Source organism: Acinonyx jubatus, chromosome B1 (assembly GCF_027475565.1).
Source record: "Acinonyx jubatus isolate Ajub_Pintada_27869175 chromosome B1, VMU_Ajub_asm_v1.0, whole genome shotgun sequence".
NCBI classification, from domain to species: Eukaryota; Metazoa; Chordata; class Mammalia; order Carnivora; family Felidae; genus Acinonyx; species Acinonyx jubatus.
Window position 1 is genome coordinate 15,952,917 of NC_069382.1, and position 23,807 is coordinate 15,976,723.

General features: G+C 38.9%; 2 protein-coding genes across 23 annotated transcripts in view; one reads left to right on the forward strand and one right to left on the reverse strand.

Annotated features, from left to right (window-relative positions):
- The window catches only part of CB1H4orf47 (chromosome B1 C4orf47 homolog), a 533,217-nt gene that overhangs the window by 256,949 nt on the left and 252,461 nt on the right, over window positions 1-23,807 (forward strand). The gene's annotated exons all lie outside the window — the stretch shown is intronic.
- SORBS2 (sorbin and SH3 domain containing 2) overlaps window positions 1-23,807 on the reverse strand; it is a 221,302-nt gene that overhangs the window by 98,736 nt on the left and 98,759 nt on the right. For 19 of the 21 annotated variants that reach the window (XM_053216306.1, XM_053216307.1, XM_027077169.2 and 16 more), the window contains one exon: window positions 2,046-2,095. The exons of the other annotated variants lie outside the window; for them this stretch is intronic. In XM_053216306.1, coding sequence (XP_053072281.1) covers window positions 2,046-2,055 — 10 coding nt within the window. In that variant the 5' untranslated portion in view covers window positions 2,056-2,095. The remainder of the gene's footprint in view (window positions 1-2,045; window positions 2,096-23,807) is intronic. 21 annotated transcript variants of the gene reach the window in all.

Sequence of the window (23,807 nt, forward strand, 5' to 3'; positions counted from 1 at the left end):
GCTATCTCGGCACTATAAAACCAGAAAGTGTAGGAACCTCTGGGTTAAACTGTGTCTGTATTCTAAGCTAAGACCTACATAAAATGACGTGAGAATCCGTTTTTTATTCACCGTCTAATAAAGAGCTCCCCTCGAAAAGCTGAAGCATCTGTGAAATTGCTAGAACAGAAAAATCTATTGTGTTCTGTATCTACTTACTCATGTGTTGATACTTTCTGCTCTTCCTTGAAGATAGGTGTGAGATCTCAAAGTGAGGATGCTGTCTTTAGTACTGTGGCGTTTTAAACAAAAGGGTCCAGTCACTTGTAACCCACTTTGTATGCATAGGTTCGAATATCATATTTTGTATGCCTGTATGTGTGTAAATTCACCCAGGTAAGCAAAGTAACTTTGCAAATCAGCATTCTATGCAGAGCCACACTCACTCCTTTTAAATGAGAGCATGCTTTAGAGGGGGTTGCATTCATGTAACAGACTTGGAGTGATAACTTGGCTCAAGTACCCCAGAGACCTAAACAAACGCACGAATTTCTCCCTGCCTACTTTACTATTTAAGGATTGAATTCCAACACTAGGAAGATTAATTACTGCATGCGTTGTAAGGAATATGGCATATTTAGTATGATCACATATTACACCTCCGTCATGAATAGGGTTATACTATAAAGGCAAATCAGCACTCCACAAAATGAAGGCTATTGGGAAGTTAGATTCAACTTTAATCCGTGAGGAGATGCCTGCAAAGAATTAATGAATATAACCTCCTCAAGTGGGCAGTTTGCTGGAGTGACAACTCTCACACCATGCCTTCTCCTGTTCAGCTGTGTTCTCTCTGTTCTATTTGCTTTCTGCAATCCTTTTGCCTTGTAATATTTCTCCTTTCATTTCCCATGTCTAACTCTCCCACATCTGTCCCACATCTCCAACTGTCCAAATGCCTTTACTTGGTTCTTCTCTAGGGTTATCATCTCTCTTGATTTCTCAGCTTTCCTTATATGTTTTGACTGTCTCCAATATCCTCATCTTGCCTGTTACTCTCCACATTTATAACTGCATTTTTGGGGGCCGGCTGACCCACACTTTTCTGAGGTCAGCTAGAGCAGGTTTCTGCTAAGGGGCAACCACAGGATCACGGACAGAAAGACAAGTGTCCATATCTCTACACTTGATCTAGGGATCGGATATTGGTTCTCACCAATGGTTGTTAATCGTCCCTCAGAGCATTTTGCTGACACTAAGAGATGGCAACCAGGCAAGCCGCTTGATGTGAGAAAATATCTCGGGCCACCCTTTTCCCTTTGCCACGGAGTAACTGGCTAGCTTTCCAGGGGCCACTTGTGGAAGGAAATGGCATTATCTGTGAACACAGGTTCCAGAATTGCAGTGAGAAAGTTGTTTTTCAGAATCAGTTGATAGCCCATATAAAAGTGTCAAGGGGGCAAAGGTGAAAATAGAACTCAAAATATTTCTACTGTGGAAAGAAAATTCATATGTACCTAGCATGTGTCGTAAACACCGTCACAATTAACGTGTATCATTACATAATACAGAGTTCAGAGACCTCGGTGTTGTTAAAGCTATTTGGAGATAGTGTTCTCATTCTAAAAATATAGTACTTATGACTTTATGTGTATTATGTCTAGAATAATTAAGCTGATCTCACATGAAGCTTTGGCACTCTGTCTGCTAACATCGTTAACGTGAAGTGTTTACAAAAGGGGGACTTTGAATATTTTCTACTGCAGCAAGTTGCCTATGAATTTAGCCTATTTTAAGTGAGAAATTACAAATGTATGCATCAAATGATACACTACTTTTTCCTAGGGCTTAGGAACTCCTGTTCATTTCAAGATATGATCATAGAAAAAGGGAGTAAGAGTAGATAACAAAACAGAAAAGTCTACTTTTGATAGCTATAAGATTGGAGCACAAAAACAGAGAAGTCAAGTAATGAATTTAGATGAATCAGATCAGCAGAGTACTAAACTTAATGATTTAGGGCCACGATGATTTTGAAAGGGTCGAAACTAACAGAAACAGCATACCTGTATTCATTTTGACCTTGGAGGGTTTGTTATTAAAATCTTCAGTTTTCCTGTAGAAAGAAAATGATGCATTAATTTGCTCACTAGTATGTGGAACAAAATACCATGAACAAGTGTTTTTGTTTTGCTTTTGGTGTACCTGTGAGTTAATAGCACATTACCGTTAGTCTTATTTTAAATCGGGGTGAATAAGGTAGGCAGAATGTATAATTCTATTCAAATTAAACTTCAGTTACTATTGGTCCTTGATCATAAACATAAACTTAGGTTTTTGCTTAATGGTGACCACTAATGGATGAAAATGGCGAGGAATTCAATTGTGTTAAAAATTAAATTTCTTTCACAAACATTTATGCTAAGAGTTTTTGTTTTCTAAGCCCCAAAGGGTCATTGGTTGTTAAGTGTCCTCTTCCAGAATTTTGAAAGGTAGTCTGGTACTTTGAAATCATGACCTTACATTGTTCAATTTATTACATTATTTAATTTATTTTGTTTGAGATCATGACCTTACATTATTTAATTTATTACTGGGTCAGTTTCTTACCAGGGAATAGTTAATGAATTGAGCATATATTTTGAGGAAACAGTCAAGAAAGATGAGATGCACCTATTTTTTCTTCTTAAGACACGGGAAATATAAAACCTATTTCTGCTTCAGTACCTGATGCTGTGGTTCTTCCCAATTTAGTATTTGCTGTGTAACAATTGAGGTTAATTCACTAGAAATGGTTGGTGGAATGTTGCCGGCTGCAGAAAAAGTTTTGAGATATTGTGCATTATTTTATGTCATGTGAGATGACCTAGTTCTTTCCCTGGCATATTCTTTCAGCCCATTTTTAGAGTTTCTTACTTCTCCATACACCAAGACCAAAAGGGAAGGACGTGCTGTCATAGGAAGCAATTCTTTTAAGAGCGAGAGCTCTGAAAGAGAGGTTTACCCCCAGCCAACCTGCCTTTGCTCCTGAGTTGGATGAACACAAACTTTTCCAGCCCCCATATATTCGGTTTCCAGGTACGTCAGCACTCTCTCCTCTGATCACTTAAAATACTTATTTAGACATTATGGACAAGTGGGGATAGGCTGAAATGAAGCAGTCTGTCATGATCTGTCAAGAAAGACTTTTGATAAATACATTTTCCCTCAGTCTCTGCAAAGAGCACCAAATGAACTCCCTGTGTTTCTTGTCCCTGCCAGAGTTCTTGCCTTCTCCTCCTTTCTGACCATTTCTCCTGCCCTCATATGGTTGGCTCTGTTCATCAGCTATCATTGTCTTGCAATATGGCCATTGAAGTTCACCTCTTCCAGAAAGCCTGGTTTTGTCCATCACTACTGTGAAATTATAAGAACAAAATCAAAATGCAAACACCAGCTAAGTACAATGATACATATCTTCTCTCCCAGGACCTGGAGGGGCGGGGAGAAGATGGTGAAATATATAGCCTGGAAAAAACACACTTAAATCATAGGAGACTTAATTATGAACCAAGAGGAAAAATATTTCCTTTTGTTTAGAGAGAGAGAATGAGAGCACCAGCCTGGGAGAGGGGCAGAGGGAAAGAGAGAGAGATATTTAACCAGACCTCACACTCGGTGCTGATCCTGACGCCAGGCTGGATCCCACGACCCTGGGATCATGACCTGAGCCTAAATCAAGAGTCAGAGGCTCAACTGACTGAGCCACCCAGGCAGCCCCAGCAAAGATTTCTTTTTTAATGATTAGCTTAACTTCCGAATACCTTGGTACTTGGTAAACACTAAAGCAGCAAACACACAGAATGGATAAAACCACAGTAATGATACTCCACCCCACCTTATTTTTTAGAACTATAAACTGAAAACAATACAGATGATAATATCCTAGTTGTGTAGTTTTTGTGTCACCTGATCGTGTTGGGTGTCCTATTCTTGCCTGGAGCTGCCGTGTCCAATACTGAGTGACTAAATATTACAGTGAATTTTACAGTGAAATTTCACAGGCCAAGTGATTTTAAAAAGTGAGTGAGGGAAACTTCACTCTGATGAATTTTCTCTCTTCGTTTTCCGTGCACACAAACGAGAGGAACGTGCTCCCCCTCCCCGTCCCCCCCTTCAAATGTGGCCCTTTGTGAAGAGCTCTACTCGGTAGCCTCAACATGGCCCGTATTGAAGAGACGCCAGAGAAGTCAGGGAAGAAGGCAGTGGTCAGTGCAGGAGCCTTGAGAAAGCTCCATCAAACATATTTATTTTAATCTCTCGGTAGCAAAACTCTTAGTATGTTAACCTTAAATGGATAAAAATAAATGGAAAAGAAAAGCCTCAGGGGATGTCTGTGACCAAGTCAGAGGCAACTGCTAAAACAAGAAGGGATAAACAGTCTCCAGAAAATGAGAACTGTAAAGGACATTTCCCAAATTGTACTTCATCACTCCTTTTCAGAACACTTTATGTTGAAACCTGTCCTAAGTTTTTATTTGTTTGTTTCTTTATTCATTTATTTTTTAACATTTATTTAGTTTTGAGAGACAGAGAGAGGCAGAGCATGAGCAGGGGAGGGGCAGAGAGAGAAGGAGACACAGAATCTGAAACAGGCTCCAGGCTCTGAGCTGTCAGCACAGAGCCCGATGCGGGGCTTGAACCCACAAACCGTGAGATCATGACGTGAGCCGAAGCTGGACGTTTAACCGACTGAGCCACTCAGGCGCCCCTGTCCTAAGTTTTTGAATTGAATGACAAAGATTAGTGTTTGCCTTGGAACACTACTGATCGGTAAAGAAAACAAACACAAGGAAGCTTCACTCTCAGAATACAAAAGCTGCCAATATAAATTAATAATGTTTTCACTCTAAGCTAGGGAACTAATTGCCAACATTTGTTGTTTGAATTCAAATGCAGATGTTTACAAAATATATTCCACTCAAAAAGTAAAATAGGGTGAGCAGGAACAAAGAAAGGCGCCACAAATCCTTGAGATTTTCATCTTTAAAGTGATGTATCCTGTTGCTTATAAATGTAATTTCGTGAGGTTTTTAAGCTTCTCATTGTTTTAGATGTCAAAATGTAAAATGACTAACTTCCTGATCAGGCAAGACATTTTCCACGTTGTGAAAAGAAGAGCCACGGGTGATTGAGCTTTCCAGAATAACCTGAAACCGAAAGGCTTCTTGGGTGACTAATAAAAATGCATGATTCAATTTCCATGATTTGTACTAAACCCATTAACAGGTCCACAACTGAGAACCCTCTTTAGACGATTTAAGCTAAAGCAAATCTAATCTCTTCTGTTCTTTCCTGGAAAAGTGTGTTTGATCGTATTTACAGAACAAGCATAGATTATTCTGGAAAGCATCAAATTCCTAGAGCGTTTGCATGCTACGAGGAGAGACAGTATTTCAAGTATTCTCCTAAATTGGAATTGAACCAGGGCCAAGAGAGTGAAAACTGATGATAAAATGCAGACCACCTTGAACCTCAGCAAATAACCCACAGAGCAAGTACTCTGTGCATTAGTGTCAAAATGATTTTCAACAGGTGGTGGGGAGCTGTATTTACTTAAGTTCAGTTCTTGCCAAAGTTTTATGTAAAAAACAACTTTATATGTATACTAAGTTGTATATAGCAACCTATTTGTTTTGGCGTGGGTCACGGCAGCCTTCTTTCCCAATATGCATATGGCAATAGATTGGGTTTGTTGTTCATGCTTGGGAAAAACGTGACTGATGAGGGAGTGTGGAGCAAGCTGAGGGCAAAATACAGTACAGGCTCCCCTCCCCACCCCCCCCCCCCAGGTGAAATATGTGTGATATTCCTCAGATACTCCTGGCTACCCAAAAACAAAGGAAAGCCGTTTAAGTGTTTGCCATGGTAGTGTAGGAAAGTAAGGCAAATGAAATATTAAATTCCCTTACTGCCTGCAGCCCATTGACACGTCCTTGAAACTGGCAGAGTGACCTCCCTCTAGAAGCTCAGCTGCCTTAAGGATGACACTTTGCCGGGGGCAAAAGAGAACCTTAGCTTAACATTATTCTAACCTCCAGGATCCTGTAAGTCTACTTACTTTATCTCAACTGCCCCAACATATATGCTGGCAATCATACTCCAAGTTTATGGCCCCGGGATCTAAAGGGTCTCATGACTGAGGTTGTATTAAACGGTAATAAATGGCATTTCCCTAGCAACAGCTAGTCCCTCAAGGTCCTGGAATCCGTGCTTCCAGAATACCTTAGAGACTGACTCTATCCCTGACCCCCTCCCAACCTAAGAGCATATAATGAGTTACTCCACACAAGCCCAGAGCAGCTCTTCCTGCCCACAGGGTCCTGTCCCTGTGCTTTAATAAAATCACCTTTTTGCACCAAATATGTCTCCAAGAATTCTTTCTTGGCCTTTGGCTCTAGACCCTACGGACTGCACCCCCCCCCCCCAACCTTCATCAATGACCTTGTGTCTGTAATCTTTTAATTCTGCTTGAGTTTCTTTTGATGATCTAACATCCACTTTTTTTCTTATGGATCAGAGCAATCTTTATTCCCAACAGGCATATAACAGTAGATTGGCTAATTTAACTTTTGGGTGAGGGTCCTAAGAAGATGTTTGATTGTTCAGGCTAAGACACCAACATGACTTTGTGCTCATAATCTTGTAATTCTCCTTGAATTCGCTTGTTTATCAGGTATCCTATTCTGAAAGAAGCAGAGGCAAAATCCTTTCCTCAAGTTTGGCCAAGAATTCTGTGTAAGTCATTTTATTTTTGTAGACCCAAATTGAAGCACCAAGAACATCTATAAAACTATAGGGCTAAATTTTAGTTCAGCTAATGTGAGAAGTTGCCCAAAATATTTTCCATAGAATAATTTTAATCCAATAATTGCTAGGGTTATTTTGAAATTGACCTATTTACGGTTCAGATGTTACTTAGAAGAAAGGACGCACAGTCTAAGTGGTAGGAAAACATTGAGGGATGTTAGATTTTTTTAGAGACGCAGTTTAAACACAAGAATACAAATGATGCATGCTGAGGTTATGCACCAGATTTTGACCAGAATTAACTTTGGCATGGATCGTGTGTACCATTCTCTTTGGACAAACTATTGAGTGGCCAATGCGTGTCTGGCTCTGTCTTTCTTTCCCTGGCAGGGGTAGGATTAGAAGTATTTTTTTTTTAAGTTTTTAATTAATTAATAAATTTATTTTTGAGAGAGTGAGAGAAAGCGCAAGCAGGAAAGGGGCAGAGAGAGGGAGAGACAGATTCCTGAGCAGGATCCTCACTGTCCGCGCAAAGCCTGATGCAAGGCTCCAACTCACCAACCTTGAGATCATGACCCAACCCCGGATCAAAAGTGGGATGCTTAACTGACGGAGCCACCCAGGTACCCCCCCCCTTTTTTAAAGGGATTACAAGTATTATTGTTATTATTATTTTTAATGCTTATTTATTTTTGAGAGAGAGAGACAGAGACAGAGAGACAGAGCACGAGCAGGGGAGGGGCAGAGAAAGAGGGAGACACAGAATCCGGAGCAGGCTGCAGGCTCTGAGCTGGCAGCATAGAGCCCAGTGCAGGGCTGGAACTCATGAACCACGAGATCATGACCTGAGCGGAAGTCGGACACTCAACCGACTGAGCCACCCAGGCGCCCCAGGATTAGAAGTATTCTTAAGTGCCAAATGATTTTATTTTTCAATTACAATCAAATGACTTAATGTAGGTTGATTACAATTTATCTTTTCTGTCAATGTGCTGTTTTGAAATTTTCACAGGAAATACCCCAAGTAGATTATTTTATCCTTTACAGTCTCTGCATTTAGAAAGATAAGAATCCACCTCAAGCCCTTTTCTGAATGGGTTCCCTGAATTGACAGCTGGTATATGACACTGACTCAGAGGCTCCTCGGACATCCCAGTTGATAGTAAGGTCATGGTTGTCCATGTTCAGCCTTCAATAACTAAAAATTCCTCCCAACATTCCCCAGCTAATGGTGCCTGAAGATGAGTCCTTATTATTCAAGAGCCAAATCATCCACAGCATTTATATGCGAACGCTGGGGTAAGAACACATTCAACATCATTTCTAGGAATAAGGAGAGATCATTACCATGAATAGTGAAGAACAAAGAACATGAGGTCATTGATTATTTTTATAAGGATATACAATATATTTTTAACAAAATTTAACCAAAACATTCTTTTATATCAAATATCCTGATACCTGGAAAAATTTCCTGAGGAGGAATAGCATGTTTAAAATGGAAATTATCAAGTTTTCTTTTGAGACTTTACAAAGCAAGCTAGTCAAAATTGGTAACAGATTTTTCCTGAAGACTATACTGGTTAGAAGTCAATCACTTGGTAAATAATTTTCTTTCTGGAGCTTTGCAAAGCCTCAAAGTCTGTGAATCACTCTCTTCTTTGATTATAAAAGAATGCTGGCTTCTTTTCACCTTACATGGTCATGTGATTTAATTGAAAAATATTTATTTATAAGTATTTAATTTAAATATATTCCTCTAGTGTCCTACCTTCATTGGATCTTTAACTTTTATATTGAGGATGCTTATAGGATACATGTAAATACTTAAAAATGAATGCCTTTTTTCTCTAAAACAAAGTCATTTGTTCAAAAGTACTAGAAAAATTCCACTGGTTTCTATTATGTAAATCTAAAGCCAAATGGGTTCCCAATTAAAAAAAAAAGCAGATTTCTAATGGGGATCTGATGAGTCAGGCACATTATCAAAGAGACAAGTGAGGAATTAATAGAATATAGGAACACATGTTACAGGTGAACTGAGTAGTGTTGGAAGGATAGGTTACGGAGTCAGGCAGACCTAGATGCAAAATCCAATTCTACCTATTTCCATTCATCTAAACAATTTATACTAATGTCGTGATCTTCTTCTACAACAGCAACAGCAGCAGGATCAAACCTATCCCCGTCCCCTCTGCAGTAAACCATCCCCAAATTGGCATCATTCTCATTCCCCGATATTTCAGGTACTTTGAGGCATACTTTTTATCTTGGACTGAGTCTTGACAAAATGATCTAGACTTCCCTGAAAGTATATAGGACATTATTTTATTGCTTTAAATTGAAGTCAGATGGGGTGCCTGGTGGCTCAGTTGGTTAAGCATCCAACTCTTCATTTTGGCTCAAGCCATGATCTCAGGGTTCGTGAGATTGAACCCCGAGTTGGGCCTCAATGCTGTCAGTGTGGAGCCTGATTGGCATTCTCTCTCTCTCTCTCTCTCTCTCTCTCTCTGTCTGCCCCTCCCCTGCTCACCCTCATTCATGTGCATGCATGCATGCATGCATTCTCTCTCTCTCTCTCTCTCTCAAATAAACATTAAATCATGAGTACCTATGGTTTATTATTAACTACAGAAATAGTTAAATCAAACACTTGTTTCCTAGCCCAGCTAAGTTATTGCTAGTGAACCTAAGGGAAAGTGACACTTAAAGGTTGTAACAATTAGCTTTTTATAAATCCTTTTTCCATTACCTTTGACAGCTTATAGCCCAAGGGTGACAGTCAGAGGAAAGAGATGTCCATAACATGTCACACAAAAAATTGTGTGACAAATTACAGTGATAACATCCTGATGACAGCCATTTCTGTTTAGTTCCGTGAGTGAAAGTATCTCCCCTTCATTCCACCATTATACAGACTACCATAAATTTTTATTTTCAGCAGCAAGTCTTTGATCTTTTAAAAGAATCATTTGTTTCTTTTCTAATTTGGAAGAAGGAAAACTGTCTGTATTTGTGGATAACATATTATATATAGAAAACCCTAAAAATTCCACCAAATTCCACCAAATATTAGAACTAATAAACAAATTCAGTAAGGTTTCAGGATTCAAAACCAATATGGAAAACCAGTGTATTTCCATACACTAATAATGAAATATCAGAAAGAAAAATTAAGAAAACAATAACATTTATAATTGCATTAAAAGAAAAACTACCTAGGAGTAAATGTAACGAAGGAAGTGAAAAATCTGTGCACTGAAATCTATAAGACATTGATTAAAGAAATGGAAGAACACACAAATACTCTGGATTGGAAAGAATTAATATTGTTAAAATGTCCGTACTACCTAAGACAATCTACAGGTTCTATGTAATCTTTATCAGAATTCCAATCACATTTTTCACAGAAATGGAACAAAAAAAATCCCAAAATTTGTGTGGAACCCCAAAAGACCCCAAAACAATCTTGAGAAAGAAGAAACAAAGTGGGTGTCATCATACTTCCTGATTTCCAGCCGTAATCAAAACAGTATGGTATTAGCATAAAAAAAGACACATAGATCAATGAAACAGAATAGAGAAGTTAGGAATAAACCCATTTATATGTGGTTAATTAATTTGACAAAGGAGCCAAGAAACTCAATGGGGAAAGGATAATGTCTTCAATAAATGGTTTGAGAAAACTGGAAAGCTAAGTGCAAAGGAATGAAACTAGACCCCTCTCTCACACCATATACAAAAATTAACTCAAAATTGATTAAAGACTTGAAGGTAAGACCCGAAACCATAACAATCCTAGAAGAAAATAGGGTGTAAGCTACTTGACATTGGACTTGGTGATGAGTTTTTGGATTTGACAATAAAAACAAGGCAATAAAAGCAAAAATAAACAAGTGGAAGTACATCAAACTAAAAACTTCTGCACAATGGGGTGCCCGGCTGACTCAATTGGAAGAGCATGAAACTTTTGATCTTGGGTTGTGAATGTGAACCCCATGTTGGGTGTAGAGATTACTTAAAAAATAAATAAACGTTTTACAAAAATAAAAACAAAAACTTCTACACGGCAAAGGAAACCAATAAAAGGAAAAGGCAGCCTAGAGAATGGGAGAAAATATTTGAAAATCATGTGTCTGATAGGGGATTAATATCCGAAATACGTAAAGAACTCATACAACTCAGTTGCAAAACAAACAGAGCCCCCCAAGCCAAACAAAAACAACAACAACAACATTTGATTAAAAAGTGAGCAGAGGAAATGAATAGACATTTTCCCAAAGAAGACAAACACATGGCCAACAAGTACATGTAAAAGTTCTCAATATCACTAATCATCGGGAAAATGTAGTTCAAAACCAAGGCCTAACTCCTCATGCTTGTTAGAGTGACTATCATCAAGAAGACAAGAGCTAACAAGTACTGGTGAGGAAGCTGAGAAAAGTGTACCCTCGGGCACTGTTGGTGGGAATGAACTGGTGCAACCATTATGGAAAACAGTATGAAGCTTCCTCAAAAAATTAAAAATAGGCCTACCATAAGATCCAGCAATCCCTCTTGGGGTATATATCCAAAGAAAATGAAAATAGGATATTGGAGAGGTATCTGCACTCCCATATCTATTTCAGTGTTATTCACAACAGCCAAGATATGGAAACAGCCTAAGCATCCATCAACTGATGAATGGATAAAGAAGATGTGATATGTATACACACACACATGTGCGTGCGCACACACACACACACACACACACACACACACACTGGAATATTACTGACCCATGAGAAAGAAGAAAATCCTGCCACGTGAGGCAACATGGAGGGACCTTGAGGGCATTATGCTAAGTGAAATAAGACAGAGAAAGACAAGTGTTGCATGGTATAATTTATATGTGGAACCTATAAAAAAAATTGAACTCATAGAAACAGAGAGTGTAAAATAGTTTCCAGGGGCTGGAGGATGGGGAAGATAAGAAGTTGGTAAAAGTTATAAGATGGATAGGATCTGAGGATATTATGTAAAACACGGTGTCTCTAATTGATAACACTGTATTGTATACTTAAAATTTGGTAAGACCGTAGAGCCTAAATGTTCTCACCAAAAATAAAAGGGTGTGTGTGTGTGTGTGTGCGTGTGTGTGTGTGTGTACATATGTGAGGTGATGGATATGTTAACTAGATGGCAGGAATCCCTTCACAATGTATAAATATATCAAATTACCATGATTGTACACTTTAAGCGTCTTAGAATTTTATATGTCAATTATACATACCTCCAATAAAGTTGAAATGAAAAAAAAAAGCTAATAAACACTTTTGTGCCATGTAAAAGAAATAAAGTAATAAAAGAACTGTTAAAAAAATTATGAGCTTTGCTAAATAAGTTTCCCCCTACTTTCAATTTTCAAAACTTCCATCTTAATTTTTATACATTGATATCACAAAATGGTCTGATATAAAGAAAACTCTAATCTAGTTTTGCATGTTTCATACTTAGAATTTAATGGATGTGAACATTACATGCTGTGGTAGGAGAAGAGAAGTATCATTTTATGTGTGTTTTATTTTTTAAATCCCAGCTTTGGAAAAGGATCTTAGATCAGTCTACTCGTTTTCGAGATTAGACATTTTATTTTTTTTAATTTTTATTTTTTTTAATGTTTATTTATTTTTGAGACAGAGAGAGACAGAGCACGAGTGGGGGAGGGGCAGAGAGAGAGGGGGACACAGAATTGGAAGCAGGCTCCAGGCTCTGAGCCATCAGCCCAGAGCCGGACGCGGGGCTCGAACTCACGAACCGTGAGATCGTGACCTGAGCTGAAGTCTGACGCTCAACCGACTGAGTCACCCAGGCGCCCCCCCTTTTTTTTTTTAATGTTTATTTATTTTTGAGACAGAGAAAGACAGAGCACGAATGGGGGAGGGGCAGAGAGAGAGGGGGACACAGGAGATTAGACATTTTAGGTAAGGAAAAATGACTGCTCCAAGGTCAAATACCCTCAAAGGTACTCAGATGTGGCTTCGCTCCCCTGACTATAAGCAAAGACCATGCATCTCCCTTTAAGGTGTCTTGAAATGTCAGCTGAAATCAAGATAATTCCCCTGGATACATTGCAATTAATTACAACGCATAACGTTAAACATAGTGCTTAAGTGCCCAATCATATGTGGCAGGGTTTAAAGGAAAGAATGAAATATCAGAAGGCTAAACTGGTTGATGAATAAAAAAGGGCTTTTGACAGAAGGCTATCTACTTATTTTTCTAATACTAATATGCAAATAGTGGCTGTTTATGACAAGGATTCCTTCTGCCCAACTCCCGTAGTCGAAATGGAAACCTTTGTTTAGCTAAAGCCCAGACCAATAGCTATAGATGGCTGTATTTTCAGAAAACCGCGGAATCTGAAGTTAATAAGTATGTTTATTCGAAAGTATTTCCATGGCAATGTTATTTTATGAAGTGACTACTGTTAAATAATCCTGCTTACTGTTAATTGACTGTGAAGGAAAGTTACGTGTTTCTTCTGATTGAACACACGGGCTTCCGGAAACACCGGAAATAATGCTTCTATAACTTAGCGATGTCAAAGTACACTTCGACCGTATTATTGAGAATACACTGCCAGTATTATTATAAACCTGTGTTTGTATGAATCTCAGATATCAAATGGTGAAACTCTATTTGTTATGTGAAATTTGGGGAAAAAATCTTGGGCGGTGGTGGCAGAAATTTGCTTCAATTATTTTTTTTTAATGTTTATTTTTGAGAGAGACAGAGTGTGAGCGGGGAAGGGGCAGAGAGAGAGGAAGGCACAGAATCCGAAGCAGGCTCCAGGCTCTGAGCTGTCAGCACAGAAGACACCGTGGACAGGGAGATGACCACCTGAGCGGAAGTCAGAGGCTTAACCAACTGAGCCACCCAGGTGCCCCTTCAACTTGTTCTTTAAAAACCCATGGAAGACAATAGTGGGCCAATGGGGGAAAATGCGGGAAAGCTTGCATTTATTAAAATTCGACATTTCTGGAAGTTTTTTCAACAGTGGAGAGTTTGTGACATTATTCATTTGGATCTCGTGAAAATAGGTAATAACGATAGTTATCTTTTATTGTGAAGATTATTTACTTTTGATAAAAGAAGTGTATAATCTTCATCATCATCATCATTTTCATATTGCTATTCATTGGCGCACAAGAATGGCTTGCTAGATCTTGGCAAGAAATTTGGCAAACTTCTTCATGACATCTCTGTGGTCCTGCAATTTGGCTAAACCACATCACTTTATCTGAAGTAAGTCTAGGGGCTTTACCAGACTGTGAACTAAGAGCAACATAGTTGTTGGAAAATATAATTAAATTGATATATAAGGGAATAGTGGTTATTGTATAAATCAAGAAGGATGTGTTCCCACTTTTACAGCTGTGTTAGGGCCTCGTTACCCCGATTTAAAAATGCCCTCTTTTTGTGTTTGTCCATGAACTAGCCTGTCATGGATGTGAATGTGTAAGCAGACTTTGGAGGCTCTTATTGACTGCTGAAGGGAGGCTAGATGAGGCCACTGAGTGATTTGGTAGAAACAACATAATGAGCTACCAGGTGAGTGTTAGCAGCAGTAAGAAAAATTATTGGCATATCCATTGTTTTCGTTGTTGTTGCTGTTTTTGTTTCTTTCATCTCAGGGAAATCATCTCAGTGGCTTTCAGGGTTAATGCTCTCAAATAATCCACATTTATGCTTTGCATTGACGGGCAGACAGATGCCTAACAGTTCCAACTAGAAGTTTTAGTATTCCCTTAAGATGTACCTGAATTTAAGAAACATGATATCCAAATTGCTGGGTTTTTAACAATCTGGTTTATAACTCCCATTGGAAAGAAAGTAAATGAGCCCATCCTAAAACTAAAAGCTTTACGATTTCTGAATTATACAGCAAAACAGGGGTTGGTATCTATTGCCCTTTTGTTCAGCAAAATGCCCACCCAAATGACGTCACTTCTAGCTCTTACCCAACTCCCATGTCCCCAGCATTCTTCCTTTTTTATACCTAATATAGTCCTTCATACCCTGCCACTATTTAAAGCTAAAACTTGCACTCAATCTACCTAAAATAGGCAAAGAAAACAAAATACAAATTTATACTTAAATTATACATTGGAGAACGCTGAAACTTATTTGAACTAAGGTTTTGTCATTTTATAATATCCTTACTTATTTGACATGGTGGCTAAATCCCAAAATGGTTGGAATGTTCTTTAAGATGTTTGTTGGGTATATTTCAACATATGTGGTTAAACCTTATTCGATCTACTCTTTATCAGTCTTCTGTCCGCCCCCCCCACCCCCCACCCAGCCCCTTTATCTATGGAAACAAGTGCTCCACTTTTTTCCATCTGCCCTGGATCTCCACTGCTCTTTGAAAAGCAGAAAAGATTTCATCTTGAGTTCCCAACGGCATGAGGACATAAGCTGTTGCAGGGCAGGCTGGTTTCACCCCGAGGTGAAGCAATGGCATGGAATCTTGAATGTAAAGACCCAGGCTGGGCTTTCTGTTCACACGGACTCCACTGTTCTACTTCAGATCCACAGGTGGAGGCTGTGTCTGTGTGGACATCCCCATACAAAAATCTGATACTCACTGACTTCAGTATCATTTCTTCTTTTTTAATGGGGAGCAAAAGCATTGCCTCATTTCTGTTGCAGTGTTTGGTAATGGAAATCTAGAAACTGAGTTGTGACCTTGTGCCATGATACCGATTCATCAAATGTATTGGAGGAGAGGGATCTCTTTTCTATAGTACATAGAAAATTTCTAATGTGAATTCATTATTGTTTGGATGTTGGCTGAGTTCCTGTGTTGGAGTTAAGGATAAGAAAATGTAGGTCATCATATTGCAATATATAAATCTATAAATCTATTATACACCTTAAACGTATACAATGCTGTAAGTCAGTTATATGTCGATTTTTTTAAACAATAGCTCCTATGGGGAGGGAACAAAAACAATAGATAGGCTCAAAGTTAGTAACTTTCTTGTAGGAGTGGCAACTTCAGAAATATACATATACACTCATCAACAGCTGGTAAGCGGCAGAATCAGGATTCAACAACCCAGATTTTAGGGAACTTTCAGGTACTTGCTTTTAACATTCCATTATATTCTAAAGTGAGTATCAATATTAAGTCTTATGTGTGAATGTGTGCTTGGGCAAACCACTACACTCCTTTGGGCCTGAGCTTTTTCTATAAAACGAAAGACTTGTTTTAAAATTCGAAAGCACATAAGGTCCTTTTATGGTCTGAAACTTTCCTAAATCCAAGAAGCGTATATTTGGTTGACATATCTATTGAGCTTTCACATGCAAACCAATATTCTTATCAACAAGATTATATATGATACTAAGCAGAATCTAACTGGAAGTCAATATATTTAAAAACTTTTTTTTAATGTTTATTTTTTGAGAGAGACAGAGTATGAGTGGGGGAGGGGCAGAGAGAGAAGGAGACACAGAATCTGAAGCAGGCTCCAGGCTCTGAGCTGTCAGCATAGAGCCAGATGTGGGGCTCGAACCCACGGACCACGAGATCATGACCTGAGCAGAAGTCAGCCGCTCAACCGACTAAGCCACCCCGACGCCCCAGAGGTCAATATTTTAATGACTCATTTATATATTAAAATTCAGAAGGAGACTTTTAAAGAACCATATTTCTTTTTTCTTTTTATTTATTTATTTTGAGAGAAAGAGAGAGAGAGAGAGAGAGAGAGTACATGAGCAGGGGAGGACAGAGAGTGAGAGAGAGAATCCCAAGGAGGCTCTGCACTGTCAGTGCAGAACCTGATGTGGGACTCAGACTTACGAACTGTGAGATCATGACCTGAGTGGAAATCAGAGTCAGATGCTCAACCGAATGAGCCACCCAGGTGTCCCAAAGATCTGTATTTCTAATAGCATCAGAATGAGATGGACACGTATTAATCCAAGTCAAAGCCATTATCCAAATCTGTCTCCCTCTTAGCTGCCTAGGTTACTTAACTCCAGAAACAAGATCTATGGGATTCTCTCTCTGTAACATTATCGTCTTCCCTATTAACTCAAAAACCCTTCAACTGAGATGATCAATTTTAGGATTTCATCTTGCCTAAAATCACATCCATTTTATAAACCGATACCAAAACGATTTGCCTAAAAGTAAACTTCAGTCAATAAATTATCATCACCTTTGTAAAGTCTTTTCTCATCATGGGTGGTGTGGTGTTAGTAGAGACATTGGGGGGGGCGTGACAAGAATCATTGATCATTTTGTTTTCTATTAGCATTTGTGGGCGAGAAATCCTTCAAAGCAGATAAGTGGTGAATGCAGGTTTGCATTCCAAATGTTAACATTCTTTTGCATGTCTCGTATTTCAAAGAGTTGTCTATTGACCTTTGAAGAGACAAAAGGCTGAGAGATCGTAAGCACGTTGTGTTCCAAACCAATAATTTCATTACATTTTCTTTCTGGCTCAATCAGTCACATCATCACTTGCTAAATTGCCATAGCATGGGAGGTACTGTGACATTTGAAGTTACTTTTCACGTGGATGATTACTGCTCCAGGCTTTGCTTACTGTTGAAAAAGTTAGGTATCAGGCCCACAAACAAATTGCCAAAGTCTTATGAGCCACAAAAATTTTGGTCAGCCTGCTCCCCTTTTCAGAAGTTTTGGAATTTGAATGTTTACCTGATATGATTTAATATGCTTGGCTATTTGTAAAACTATGTGATGAATGTATCATTAATTTGGAGTGATTGAGAAAGACCATCTGAATTAGGGAGAAGGGTGAATTGTGGAATGGTTGTGAAGAAACAATTTATTTTCCTTTAAAAATATAGATTAACTCTAGGTCCAGGAAATAATGTCCAGACTGGGTCCTTTAGGGTCCTATTTTAATGAACGCATAAGAATGATTTGTACACACAATGTCAATTCACATGTAGTAAGTGTTTCAAAAAAGGTTTCAAAAAAGCCTAAGGATTTATGCTCGCATTTTGTTTAAGATCCTAGCTTTTAGGGGCACTTGGGTGGCTCCGTTGATTAAGCGTCCGACTTTTGGTTTGGCTCAGGTCGTGATTTCATGGTTTGTGAGTTCGAGCCCTGCATCAGGCTCTGCACTGACAGTGTGGAGTCTGCTTGGGATTCTCTATCTCTCCCTCTCTCTCTGCCCCTCCTGTACTCTCTCTCAAAATAAATACACTTTAAAAAAAGAACCTAGCTTTAATATCACAAAAGGTAAATGACAGCCTAGACCCTCATCCAATTATCACAATTTCCACATTGTACATTTAAGATACAGTTCAAATATAGTTTATATTTATTCCCCACTTCATACTGGGTTCATGATATTCTCCCCTCCCCACACCTCATCCCATTTTCCATCATTCTCTATCTCAAGCAATGGCACTAACTATTCTTTATTTAATTCATTAATCCATTAATCAAAAAATTGGAAGCCAGTCACTGTATAACTAGAACTTAGTGTTTACTCGTGTCATTTCTTTCTCCCTTAACTCTCTGTGTTTTGAGAAGTAAAACAAGAGACATTCAGCTCTAGAAAGGACAAAATACGTCTAAGCCCCTAGGTTCGTTTGGCCAAGAGATTTACGTGTGAGATGATAAGCATTTTTAGTTTTTTGGATTTTATACAGGCCAAATCCAGGTTAAGCACAGTGACAGTTTAATACCCAGAGTAGGGGAGATGGGAGCACATGACCAGCTAATGGTGATATAGAGACTAATATTATGGCTTCATGTCCCCATGGCAGCAGTGAACCCGAAATGGATGATCTGCCAGTAGTAAATATGTAGGGGCAGATAAAAGTGGGAGAAAGAGTAACACACACACACACACACACACACACACACACACACACACACAGAGTCTGTTTTCCCTGCCCAATTCTCACAGGCCACTTGTTTCCAGATACTTGTATCCTCTTGGTTCAGTGTATGACTACTTCAAAGATGGCGAATGTTAAAGCTTCAAAGAAATAACCATATAACTTTTGGTCAGATTTCTTGCCTAGCGAGACAAAGACTATTCTTGTCTTAGCAAAAACTCTTTAGGAACACATGCAATGAGATGAATAACTGTAATACAGGACATATTCATTACTCAGGTCCTTAAAGTTTAGTATTGCATATTCCATAAGCAGACACTAATCGTGGGGGCTTTTCTTAACTTCTTCTCTGCCATCCCTTTCCACCCCTAATGATATCTGGGCGGTAGAATTTGCTCGGTAAATATACATACAATGAAGGTATCCTCATTTGTGGCCATGAAGGAATGATTGCCATTATAAAGCAGTTTGTCAGGGAGAGAGACCGTGCAAAGAAGCTTGACAATTGCCCTCAATTGTCCATTACAGTCCCTGCCTTCATTATTACTAGATTATCTATGACCTTTCTAAGTTTTTCTTATCTGCATGTAATGGGTGTCTCTTCTGGAATATGTCACTTCACGACTCTTTGAATGATTTAGAGGTATCAGGCTAACAAATCCACACTCATTCCTGAAAATCACTGGCAAATGTCGAGGTCGGTGGAGCCCGTTTTGGTGGTTGGCAGGATGGTTTTGTTTGAAATGTGAAATGTATAGGTTTTTGGAATCCCGGAGTATCGATACTAGTAATGAATATGCTATGCTTGCCACACTGATTTAACCAATACCAAATCACCAGTTTATATCACGCATTTTAAACAAACGTGTCTTCACTGTCTGCACCCTAAACAGTCACATGACCTGTCATCTTGTTTTTCCAAGAGAAGACTAATAACATTATTTATTTTAGAAAAATCCTCAGTACACATGGTGTTTATATCTATCTTACTACTCCTTTTCCCAGCCAAAATGGATCAACACATACAAACAATCCCTCACCTGTGTTATCTTTTAATTATTTGTAATATAACATCACTGGGATTGATTCTAACAATGGACAATGATTGTCGTTACTTTGGGGGGCGTGTCTCAAGGATACATAACTGGAGAACTTGTGATTCTTGGTTCATGACAAAGCCTTGTCATAGGTCCATGTGTCTCTTCTTCTCTCTCTTCCTCCCTTCCCCCTGAATACCTACACACCTGCCGTCTAAAGCAAGAGATAGACTTGGATAGGAACGTGCATCTAACCAGATGGTCTGGGCCACTGTTTCATCTTTTATTTCCCCATACCTCAAGTAGCGGTCATTCTGAATTCCATGTGGGTCATTCTCTTGCTTTCCTTTTTATGAGTTTCCTTGAACATATGTATCCTCTATTTTAGTTGTTTTTATCTTTATAATGATGTCATCATGCTGGATATAATTGTATTGCTAAAATTCATCTTTATTGTTGCCTGTTCCTACAGTGTGCTCATTTTGCCTCCTGTATAACATTCTATTGTGTGACTATACCAGTTTGCATATTGACTTTCTTGTTCAGGGCATTTGGGTTGCTGCTAGATTTTGCTGTTTTGCTATTCTGAATAGTGCTGCTATGAATATTTATGTACGTGTTTCTTATTGCTTTGCTTATTAATTGCTTGCCAGAGAACTTACATGGTAGTAATAGCTTTTAAGTGCTTTCTGTGTGCCAGGAACTATTCTAAGTGTATTTACATATATATTAATTCACTTGAGGCTCACAACAGCCAGATGAGGAAAATACTGTTGTTATTTTACTGATTTAAAAAAAAATGAAAACTCAGAGAAGTTAAGAAACTTGCACAAGATCACACAGCAATTAAGTAGCAGAGTCAAGCTTGGGAATCCAGGCGGGTTGGCTTCAGAATTTATGTTCTTAAACACTGCACTAGAATGTCTCTCTTAGATCTAAGAATCTGAAGGATTACAGCAGTTTATAAATATGCAACTTAGGTATTGACCAAAATTTCAGTCCAGGACCACTATAATTTGGATCCATCAATGTGTAGCATAACCTGTAACGAGCAATACTGAAAATTCTCGTGCATATTATAACTCCCCTAAAACATAGTGCGTATAAACTTCCTTGTATATTTTTTTTATCATAGGCATAAGCTTCTTTGTGAAACTGTTTCAAGGAGAGGATCACTGTGCTGTTTTTGTTTTTGTTTTAAGTAATCTCTACACCCAACATGGGGGCTTGAACTCACTACCCCAAGATGAAAAGCTGCGCACTCTCGAGCCAGCCAAGTGCCCCTAAGATATTCGATGCTGCAGATACACCTCCACACCAGTGGTGGCACTTCTCTGAGGCATTTCCTGCAGACATCCCCGAGAGCATCATTCCAGATCACAGTCTTACCATGCTCCAGGCCTATCTTCATTCCCTTTGAAGGAGCACCAGCTTTTTCTATGTCTTTGTGCTAAGGGCACAATCTGGGCCCTGGGGGGCTCTCACATGGTCCGATAATGAGTTTAAGGCAGAGGTGACTTGGATTCTTAATTTTCAGGGGAAGAGATGCTCTTAGATCAAGAGCAAAAATGCTCGTCAGTAAAGCAGCACCCTCAAAAACGTACAGAGGTTGTGGCAAGCATTGGTCATGCCATTCCTAAGGTTTCTATTTGTGACTACCTAACAACTCGTAGCCAAAACATTTAGTCCAGAAACTCTATTGTCATAGATACAGGTAAAATATAAAGACAGGAAGCACAGACGGCATTTGTTTATTTTGTGAGCACCGAAGCCATCATCAGGGCCACCCTTCGTGGCTCCATTTATTTCTTGTTCATCCTGATTCTGAAGGTTTAGTCTCAAGAGGAAGAAGAATGAGCCATCAGTTGGATGAGTCATATTTTTGTTATAATCACAGGAACATTCAAAAATGAAATCATTTAATTCAGCCGAACGAACCTTATAAAAAGTAAATTACTTCATATACATTTGGCAAAAGACTAATTAGCTATTTTGAGCTCTTCCTGGAATTATCTTGCCCATTTTCTCCACCCTCCATGACTCCCGCTTCCAGCTCTCTCCTGGCCCAGTGCTTTCCTGGTCGTGTTAATGAAAACGAAAGGAGGAAGAAACATGTGGTTTTGGCGACCTTCAAATCATTAAGGCAAAGGGGGAAGAGGCCCCACAACCAGTCATCTTTGAAAAGTGAGCATCTTTCAAAGATACAAATATTTTCGAGACATTTTAGTATTATCTTTATCATTGCTTTTACATACTCTGAATTAGAACATTATTTCTGGATTTCCCATCTTTAGCTATATCTGTATTGGCTTCTGTGTGCGTGTAGATGTATATATCTCTCTCCCCCTTTTCTCTTTCTCTCCAGGCAGATTTTCCAATATGTATCAACACATAAAAGTCAACGCTGATTACATAGATACTTGAATTCCTCTTCTACCATTTGCCAAAAATTTCAGTTCAGTTCTTGTGAACCAAAGAGCTCTCCAGCAGTTTTTAATTTTTATTTTTAAAAAGGGCACTAAGTTGACAACAAGGGAGCTTTCATTTTGTTAAAACTAAATGGGAGGTTTCAAAGAAAGACTAATCTTTGGTATTAGGGTCAGGATAATTACTAGCGACTTTTTTTCTCCAATGTTCTAAGGGTTTGTGAAGCATTTTTGTTACTTTAAAACTACAGTGAAAACAAGCATATAAGTCAATTGCAGCATACCCACACACTTGCATTTAAGAGAAGATAGCCCTGTGCATGGCAGAAAAAAATGACCTACTTATTCCCTGGTGTAAACATTCATGCTCCCTTTAACGTCTTGGATTACCTTGTTGAAAGTTGTTTTCAAAGTTTACCTCAAGCTCTCTATCGCCCGGCACCCTGGCTCAATCACCCACAGCTTTGCCTGTATTTCTGGAGCCTTACCACATGAGCCATTCGTGTGAAATATACTCTGAGATACAAACTCACGCAGCATTCTGATGTGATTGCCGTTTTAACTTTTTAGATGCGTTGCCTTTCTAGCTACATTTTAAGTACCTTGAGGGGGGAGAGACAAAGTCACTTAAAGTTTTTGGCTTCAGTTTCCTCATCTGTAGAATGAGTGGGACTAGACCTTTCTTTATCGACTCTAGCATGCTGTGATTCTGGTTCCCAGGACTCAAAGTCACCATGATGTTTTTTTTAGCTTTGCTTCCACAAAACTCTCGTTAGCCCAGAGATCCTAAAACCTAAACTAGAAGCCACAGAGCAATCCCTCAGGCTTCTGGAGGCATTATTATTCCTCATCCTGAGTTGTAAGACAGCAACATGTGAGTGGTCCAATTAAGAGTTCAAACTCATTACTTCCGTCATTTTTTGTTAAATAGGCAAAAAAGGATTTTTTCTATTGCTCATGGAGTGTCTGAGTATTTTTTTTATTTTAGATCTAAAATATAGATAGGTTTAGATCTGTATTTTATTATTTATTTATTTATTTATTTATTTATTTATTTATTTATTTAATATGAAATTTATCATCAGATTGGTTTCCAAACAACATCCAGTGCTCATCCCAACAGGTGCCCTCCTCAATGCCCATCACCCACCCTTCCCTCCCTCCCACCCCCCATCAACCCTCAGTTTATTCTCCGTTTTTAAGAGTCTCTTATGGTTTGGCTCCCTCCCTCTCTTTTTTTTTTTCCTTCCCCTCCCCCATGGTCTTCTGTTAAGTTTCTCAGGATCCACATAAGAGTGAAAACATTTATTTACCCCAAATTTTCAAGATGGGTTGAATATGCTTTCTGCTGCATTTACCACTTAAGTTCTTTCCCACATTATGGCACGATGCCTCTACTTGTATTATGCTTGTTAGTGTCCCACACTGAATCGTTTTTTCTTTTTCTCTTTGTGTTCTGTGCACGTTATACAGCTGCTTTACACAGCCCCCATTTTTCCAGGTGAGGAACTTGAGTTGTGTGTTAGCGGTGGCTGCTACTGGCCGACGTGAGCACTGGCCAGTCTGCTGCCCATACTGTTTGGGACACCAGGGGACACACTGCTAGTGGAGGTGTGTGTAGACTGTGCTGCCCGGTGGGGCACAGAGAAACCAAGTTCTTTGGGTGAACATTGCTAGGCCTTCGAGAGGCACCAGACCGAGT